At 40.1% G+C, this 8,852-nt stretch overlaps 1 protein-coding gene across 1 annotated transcript; it reads right to left on the bottom strand.

The window, feature by feature from the left end:
* Positions 1-79: 79 nt before the first annotated feature.
* Positions 80-8,716, bottom strand: aida (axin interactor, dorsalization associated). The gene is made up of 11 exons (XM_027147586.2): positions 8,250-8,716; positions 6,303-6,369; positions 6,166-6,219; positions 5,194-5,248; positions 4,984-5,047; positions 4,775-4,878; positions 3,695-3,814; positions 3,484-3,606; positions 2,715-2,832; positions 2,035-2,165; positions 80-1,921 (listed from the first exon to the last, which is right to left on the bottom strand). Exons 1-10 carry the CDS (start codon positions 8,354-8,356, stop codon positions 2,069-2,071), a joined length of 909 nt encoding a protein of 302 aa, XP_027003387.1. The 5' UTR covers positions 8,357-8,716; the 3' UTR covers positions 80-1,921; positions 2,035-2,068.
* Between the last annotated feature and the right edge of the window lie 136 nt (positions 8,717-8,852).

The raw sequence follows: 8,852 nt of genomic DNA, 5'->3' as shown, positions 1-8,852 counted from the left end.
GTACAGTCACCGTCCTCTGTATTAGGAACACCTGATCATTTATGTAAAAGTAAAAAAAAAAAATCGAGACAAGAACTTGTTCAAATTGTGCAGTTTTGAGACTTTAAATAGTTTATTTGGATAAGAACATGATATGATCAGGATTAAATGAAAAGAGATTGCAGTGTATAACAAGACTTTTTATAAAAGCTATTATTGCACACTGGATAAAGTTTACAGGCATTTATTAAACAACTCAAATATCTGAAATGTTTTAATATTATATTCAAACATTATTCTGTACACGTCCCCTAGAAATACAGAAGGGTCATATAAACATTTACGAAAAAGATTTATGAGAGATACGTAATGTTGGAAAACACGGATCGTTATTATAAAGATTGTGTTTATGAATATATGCGATATGGCCAAAAGTATTTATTATTTATTTATTTATTTAACACTTTCCTTGAAAGTTCCTTCATAAAAGACAGAACAAGTGTTTTCACTTTAATAGCTACATCATTGTGTGAACTAGAGCGTTGAGTTTGTCGTTTAATCATAACGCCTGAAAATATGCAGAGAATGAGGTGGAGACTAATTTTAATGACTTAATTGTGACAGCAAGAATACAAAGGACAGATGAGGTTTGGAAACACTTGGATACACCCCACATGGAAAAGGTGGAAATGTCCTGGATGCGGTCGGAGTGTTGGACAGATCACATGGCCGGGTTCCTTCACCTTAACACCCCATAAAGTGACGGATCAAGACTCGGACTGTTCACTGATGTCGTGCGTAAATACTTAACGATTTTTGAGTTATCCAAATGTGGAAAATGAGAGTCAATCTGCAAGTACACCAGCGGAGAGTGGTGTCCTGAAGGCAGCCAACCCAAAGGTACAAGCAACCTGGCTTGGGTACTGCAGATCTGGACCATGGTGAGCTCTAGTGAAAACTAAAATGACCTTGGCCTTGTTAGTTTCGTGTGGCCTAGTACACCAATAAAGTATGTGGGACCATCTTTCGTTACACAGCCAACTTTATCCCAGAATGCTGTCTGGCACCAACAGGGAAAACCACAGTTGTAGTGGCATTGGCAAAAAAAGTTGTAATGCTCTTTCCTGAGCTTGTCCAGATGTGGTACACCAATTCTGTATGCACATATCACTCCATTGATGCCGCACCACTGTACAGTTCCAAAAGGTCATTTATTCTTAATATTATATTTGTGTGTTGTATATGTGAGTAAGGTACCTGATTAGTTGGTTAGATGAGTTAGATTAGTGAACATGCCTAGTTACATAAACAACCTAAATGTAATTGAATAGCCTGGTTAATGTGCATAGTTACTTCATATTTCATGAACTTTCAAGGCGTCCGGATGTAAAGGCAGGGCGGAAAATTTTAAAACTCTAAACCGTTAAGGATCTGCAACTAAGCATATGATTGGTTCTGTTATGCTTTGGGGTTGTGTGGCAGCCAGTGGTACAGGAAACAAATCAGAAAATCCTGAAAACAAATGATACATCATCAGTCAATAACCAGAAGCTTCCAGCTTCTACAGCTGGACAACGGTTTAAAACGCATCTCAAAATCCGACACGAAAAGAAGCCTTTGGTCTAGCCGTCACAACCCCCCCTGACTTTAAACGTGTAATACGGTGCGTGCAAGACGGAACAAGAACCGTTCTGCATGAGACAGCGGGTGAAAACTCTTTAAACAGGAACACACAGACTCCTAAAGAAAGATAGCTACATTAAACATTTGCTAGTTGTGATAGTGTTATTAAGTGCTGAGTTAGTAGAGAGTCCAGACTTGTTCCATAGTGGTAATAAACAATGGACACAAACACTGTGGATGCTTGACCATCACATGGACAGATCGCAGCCAGTATCGATGTCTTCGTCGACTTATTACATTCTCCTTGTTTCCATTAAACCTACAGGCAGAATTCCAAAGCATAATGTTATGTTCTTATGGAGGCGACAAGGCAAGGTCTCTTCAGACGGATTAACAAAGGCAAAAACGAGTAAAACGTCTGCTGTTCCTCACAATCCTGATGATTTTTCACTGGCTCGTATTCTGCTCAGTCTTTGTGTAGAGTTTGATGCAGGTGAAGATAAAGTGGCTTCTTCGTAAGGAGATTAAGTTTCTTCCTCTTGAAATCTGTCGGCTTCTTGTACCTAAGACCACGGTGTTAGACAATGTTAGACATGTCAGACTATCACATACTCTAGACTGTGGCACATGTTCGGTATCGTTACTGAATTCTTTTCCAACCAAATGATCAAAACGATAACGTTAAAACAACCAATCGAATGTACAAATAATAATCTTATCAGTTCAGAGAAATGCTAGCTGTGATCTTTATACACTCACCATTTACTTTAACAATTGCACGTTTATGCAGTGATCTCATCAGCCAACCAATCATGTGGCAGAAAATCATACAGGTCAAGAGCAGAAATCTGAGATGTTCCTCAGCACAGAAAGATGAAGTCTGAAAACAGTCCAGTTGTGTTGTGTTGTGATGTTTTGTGCAGGTGGAGATGTTTTTCTACGTTTTTACAGAGTTATTAAACAGTGTGAATTACTATAAGCCTTTCTGGAAGCTCAAACCAGTCCAACTGTTTTCCTCTGATCTGATGTTTGTTTTCTTGATCTGTATGATTTTATGCATTGTGCCGGTTAGAGAACGGTTGAAATTTTTATCGGATTATTTTGTTACTCACAGCTCGATCACGATGGGGCCAGGTTTGATTTCATCCATCTCCATGAAGGCAAAACACTTGGTACTGGTGAACTTCTTCTTGGGCTTGTAGTGTTTGAATTCAAAGAAAATAGCAGCCCCTATTACAAAAAAGAAACAAAATCCCCATAAGTTTGTGCTCTAGAAGCAGCATTTCCATTCACTGAGTGTGTAGCTACTAATAAACTGAGTCAATACTACAATGAGAGGGGGCATGGTGGCTTAGTGGTTAGCATGTTTGCCTCACACCTCCAGGTTCGGGGTTCGATTCCCACCTCCGCCTTGTGTGTGTGGAGTTTGCATGTTCTCCCCCTGCCTCGGGGGTTTCCTCCGGGTACTCCGGTTTCCTCCCCCGGTCCAAAGACATGCATGGTAGGTTGATTGGCATCTCTGGAAAATTGTCCGTAGTGTGTGTGTGTGAGTGAATGAGTGTGTGTGCCCTGTGATGGGTTGGCACTCCGTCTAGGGTGTATCCTGCCTTGATGCCCGATGATGCCTGAGATTGGCACAGGCTCCCCGTGATAAGTGGTAGAAAATGAATGAATGAATGAATTCTACAATGATCTTCTCAGACTCCAGTCATGACCCGGTTAAATATGAATCTGATTCAATTTCATTTCATTCATGCTATTTCTAACAGACACTGTGATAAAGCAGCTTCACAGGAAAACGTTCACTGGAAATGTTACTGAAGCAGAATTTTGGACAAATATATTCAAAAGATTATTTTTAGCACTAAAAAAATTTTAGACCTTTTGGTAGTTTCTCAATATGTTTCTGGATTTCCACATCTACGTCGAAATGAATGTACGTATCTTCTTTGTGTGTTGAGACTGGAGTGTCCTGAACAGGGTTTAATTCGACTCCATCCAGATCTGTAGCAGAAGAAAAACATGATTATATGATACGAGGTAAGAACTCTAGAGTTAAACGATCTCTCGTCTGACGGAATTCGACTCGTACCTCGGACACTAATCGTCATGTAAGGTTCGATGCATTGTCCTGCATCTTTTAAACCGATCTTCTCAATTTTCAGAGTCAGCAGTGTCATCCCAGGCTCGGAGGGAAGCCGAGGTAATAAAGCTGTAAACAAGAACTCATGGTTTATTAAAGCTACACCTTCAGGTCTGTAAAAGAAAAAGATAATCCTGTAGATCACTGAACAACTGAACAGCCTCAGAGTCTAAACCTAGCTAGTGAAGACGAAGACACATTAAAAATGTCCACAACAATAAATCTGTTTGTTTGTTTGTTTTCCTTAATCCGATATCTTTTTGAAGAACTTAGCTGTTAGCTAAGATATTAATAGTATTTGAGGCATGTGGGAAAGATTGAGTTGAACGGACGTGAGCTTCAACAAACAGTTGGAATTATGAGGGGATTTTCCAAGTTTGGGGGCATGTCAGCAAAAAAAAAAAAAAAACACGGTGGAATCAACAGTAAATCAGTTTACGTTAAATGTTTACTCGTTTCCAGAACCAGAGTTAGTTATTATGTGTTTGCTTTATGACATGTATTAAAATGTGCTGTATTTTGCTGTATTTAATTAAGAGAACCTCCATTTTGCTCCGACCAGAGAGACGATTATCGAAAATTATTAGTATGCACTAAACCAACCAATCAAATCAACCAATCAATCAATCAAATCAGTGTTCAGTGTGGTTTCTTAATCTATTAAAATATAAGTCATAATATTCCTCACCTCATTTGTCCTGCATGTGTTTAATTTCCATCATACAGTAAGACGAACAAAATTCATACATTCAAACATACCTGTGTATGTGAATATATAATTATTTTAAATAACACCACAACTGTCCAGATGTTTCTTTCGCTTGTCTGATTCTCATGCTGATGAAATTCAGTTTAAGGTGTGTGAAGCCTCTTCCCGCTCTTATTAAATATCGAACACTTCGGTGAGTTTTAAGTTCTCGTCTCTTTACTTGTGATTGTCTGGTCTAATAACCAACACGCTTTTTCTTCAGAGAGAAATGATCGAGTGTTGAACTGCCACTAAGTGTAGATATTTACACGAAGCGGTACCTGCTGCTCTGGCAGGAAAGGACTGGATTAATCCAGTCCCCGTTGCCGTGTCCAGCTCCTCTTCGACATCTAGGTTCTCTTCCTCACCTGGTGCAAAGATTTTCCTAAGAGCAGAGTTAAAGTCATGAATTAATGCACATTTTCACACTCTTTACCTCACAACTTAAAAAGCAACAGAGAAAAGAACGCAGCTCGGGTCTTAAGTTTACCTCAAAGGCACTGGTTGGACATCGAAGGGGAAATCTTTGTTGTAAGTGAGAATATTTTTGATGACTGTTGGGAAAAATAAAGACAGAAATCAAAGTCTAGGCAAAGATGCTACTCATGGGTCAATGTGATAGTTGTGTTCGTTGTAAAGTCCACAATTAGGACGCTACTCGATCTAGACGTGAGGTAAAATGTTTGTATACGTTACATACTGGGTTCCAGTTTCTTCAGGTCCTGTAAGGTAAATTCCTCCTGGGACTGTGTGCTCTGAGCAAATGAAAAGAGAAAGACGCTGAAATGTGGGGGTTTGAGGGGTTGTAGTAGCTCTGTGCATTAAATACACACACATGGAACAAACCATTGTTTTAATGAAGCTGGTCTGAATAATAAGTACACAGAATATCTATAGAATTGAATTAGGTTTAGATTTAAGTCTAAGTTTAAATAAATTACACCTACACAGTATGTTCCCAGTGTTAATAATGATTAGCAAGATTTTTTTTTTACACTTCCCAAAAGAGGCTGGAGATCAGGAAAAACCAGGAGAAGACTAGCAAATCTTTTTTCTTTCGGTTCTACTTAGTTCTGAACACTTCTGGAGTTTATGAAATCTAGGTTTGCCTTGTATTGTTGTAATGGGCTCAGTCAGTAAAGTGAAGGAACACCTTAAATGTTTCATAAAGTTTGCAGGCGTTCAAATCAAACAGCATATCTCAATTGAATGGAATGAACAAAAATGTTTACATCATCTGCCAGTATGGTTTTTACAGCCTGTGAACTAAGACGCTTCTGTAATAGTGTGTGTGTTTGCTGTAGTGGTACCGAGACGAGAAAAGTTTTCACGGAAATGGTGCACAAAATCAAAACGGCCTCAGGTTCCTCGGTCAATGTCAAATGGTCCTGAGCAAAACCAATGAGTTTAATGACCACGAACACATTGATTCGTCTTAAAAGTCTTCATTTATCTTCATTTACGAAGGTATATAAAAAGGTCTGTTCTGAATGCAGCTATAGATGACACATTCAGGGCCATAGATATTAGCTGGTGGTTGTTATTTTAGTGGTATTTCTTCCACAGCATGCTGGAGTTGAAATGAAATAATGAAAAAGAGCTGAAAGTGCAGACTGTTCGTTTTACTCCGTTAAGAGCGATGTGATTTGACACAGATGAAATGATCACCAACCTGTAAGGATGAACTTCGCATCTCCAGACATGCTGCAATTTTCCCCAGGGTTTTCTAATAAAAACAGTGTTAGATTAGATTAGTCTAGAAATATACTAAATCTGATCAAATCCAGCAGTATGTTACTTCCAAATTACCTTTTGTTCCTCTGTGAAATCCTGAGAATTTGGAGACTGAACCTCTTTCTGCAGCTGCCGTGCGAGTCTGACAAAGTGTGCAGAAATGCAGCAGTTAATAATCTGTTCGACTAACGGATGAAATGAAATGAAAAACTTTTACATTTACACCCGAAGTTTGGCACAAATGTTAACACGCTTGCTTTATCTTTGATAATCGTTGATGAACAACTCCCTAGCAACCACCTGGAACACCACAGCAACAGCCTAGCAACCACATAGCACTGATGTACCATAGCAACCATCACAGACATACCATAGCAACCATCTGGATTCCATAGAGACAGCCTAGCGATGCCCCTGTGAACACTTGGAATACTATTGCAACCACAAAGCAGTGCTTTAGCAACCATCTGGAATTCCATAGCAACATAGCCATTGTAAACAATTGAAATTCCATAGCAACCAGTAAAAGTAACCTTGGCCTTTGTAACCATCTGGAATTCCACAGCTGTAATTAAGCGTGACCCTTGAAACCATTGGTGATACCATAGCTAACACCCTGGCAACCAATTAGAATAGAAACCAAGCTTTTATTTGTCACTTATACGTTAAAGAATAGTCATGGATTGTTAGGAAGTTGGTGTCAGAGCACAGGGTCAGCTATGATTCAGAAGCAGAGAGTTAATGGTCTTGGTTAAGGGACCAACAGTGGCAGCTTGGAGATGCTGGAGTGTGAACATCATGAGCTACATCTGCTCACTTAGCAACACACTAGCAACCTGTAAGGATAGCATCGCAACAGCTTAGTGACCCACCGGCAATCACTTGGGATGTCATAGCAACCACCTTGCAACACCAACGCCACCACTGGCCCGTGTCCTGGGAACGCTGTGCTTGTGTACAGCTTTTTTGACTGCCGTGCATGATTTATTTTAAGGTTGTGTAGACCAGACATGATACTTAGGTCAGTACGTAGTAACCGCTGTCTCTGCTCAAGCAAGAAACATGAACCTGATTGGCCTAATGGTGGTGCTTTAGCACAGTGTAATAATTATTCTTGCTGTAACATTTGTTTTGTGAAACATAAGTAAGGAAACAGGAAATGTGATTCATGCTATTTTGCCCTAAATAAGGCACACTATAAGACCAAAAGTATGTGTACACCTTGACCTTCAACCAGATATGTGGTTCTTCCTCAAACTGTTTCTACAAACTTTAATCCACAGAGTTGTATACATTTACAGCATTTAGAAGATGCCCTTATCCAGAGCAACTTACATTTTTATCTCATTTTATACAACACGGTTAAGGGCCGTGCTCAGGGGCCCAACGGTGGCAGCCTGGTGGAGGGGCCATGCTGAGGGACCCAGCGGTGCCCGCTTGGTGGACCTGGGAATCAAGCTCACAACCTTCAGGTCAGTAGTCCAGAACCTTAAACACTAGGCTACCACATCCCCAGTATATAGAATGTCTCTGTACACTGTAGGCTTACGGTTTCTCTTCAGTGGAACAACAAACCTGCTCCAGTGTGACAATGTCCCTGTGAACAAAGCAACCAAAATGACATGGTGTGGAGGTGAAGGCTGGAGTGAAGAACTCAGGTGTCCTGCACAGAGCCCTGACTCTGACTCAACCCCACTGAACACCTCTGGGATGAAATGGAACTGGAGACTCCTTATCATCTAAACATCAGAGTCTGATCTCACTAATGTAGACTCTTGTAGACGATTCTCACACATCCACCATCCAACATCTAGTGGAGAACCTTCACAGAAGAGTGGAGCTGATTATTATAATAGAAGGGAATAAATCTGTCAGTCTGCTTTCGAGGAATCGTCCTCACAAGGGAACTCATCCTCTCCTGATTGAAACTGTATCCTGGGATTATCATTTAAAATCACCGTAAACGCTGCATGTAGAACAAAACAAAGTATAATCCATGCCAACCTGCTGAAGGTAACTTACATTTGGTACTCATCAATTGCCTCCACCAACTGGCCCCAGGAATCAAAGTCCGTGCCCTTTTTTAAACTTGCATGCCATTTCTGGACGGTCTTGGTGACATCTGACATCTTCTACAACTGCAGGAGCCCGTTTCTTATTTACCATCGCGGGTCAGATGCTATTTCTCAGCATGCCTTGGTGTTAAATATCTGTCCGCGTGCACGTGAACACAAGCCGGTGCTCGCGCTACACCCGGACCAAGCCCTTGTGCGCGTGCAACCGAACTTAACCGAGTCCTGCACTCACAGATCAAAAGTTCTCTGAAGTCAGAATCCTATATTATTTATTTTCACCCTGGTTTGTTTAGACGTAACCCTTAAGGCGTGAATGACCGTGTTGATTAAAAAGAATCGTTTTCAAAACCATCGTTTGGCTTGAAATGGCTTACCATTTCAAAATAAAAGTCCACATCGACGTTTAAAAATGTTTACACATTTAATTATATCTCATATTAATCTTGAATTTTGTATTTTAAAAACCTTTTGTTCAATGTTTTTGTTCTGTAAAGCTGCTTTGTGACGATGTCAATTGTAAAAAGCGCCACATAAATGAACTCGAATTGAA

This window comes from Tachysurus fulvidraco, chromosome 9 (assembly GCF_022655615.1).
Source record: "Tachysurus fulvidraco isolate hzauxx_2018 chromosome 9, HZAU_PFXX_2.0, whole genome shotgun sequence".
Taxonomy (NCBI): Eukaryota; Metazoa; Chordata; class Actinopteri; order Siluriformes; family Bagridae; genus Tachysurus; species Tachysurus fulvidraco.
The sequence above is the reverse complement of the archived record's forward strand: the minus strand, read 5'-3'. Positions and strand labels throughout refer to the sequence as shown.

Bases quoted from the DNA above. Each gene is read 5' to 3' on its own strand.
- aida (XM_027147586.2), bottom strand. From the start codon at position 8,356: ATGTCAGATGTCACCAAGACCGTCCAGAAATGGCATGCAAGTTTAAAA. The intron at 3,607-3,694 runs GTACGAGTCGAA...CTTCTGCTACAG, and splicing joins CATGACGATTAGTGTCCGAG to ATCTGGATGGAGTCGAATTA. The intron at 2,833-3,483 runs GTCTAAAATTTT...TTTTTGTAATAG, and splicing joins TATTGAGAAACTACCAAAAG to GGGCTGCTATTTTCTTTGAA.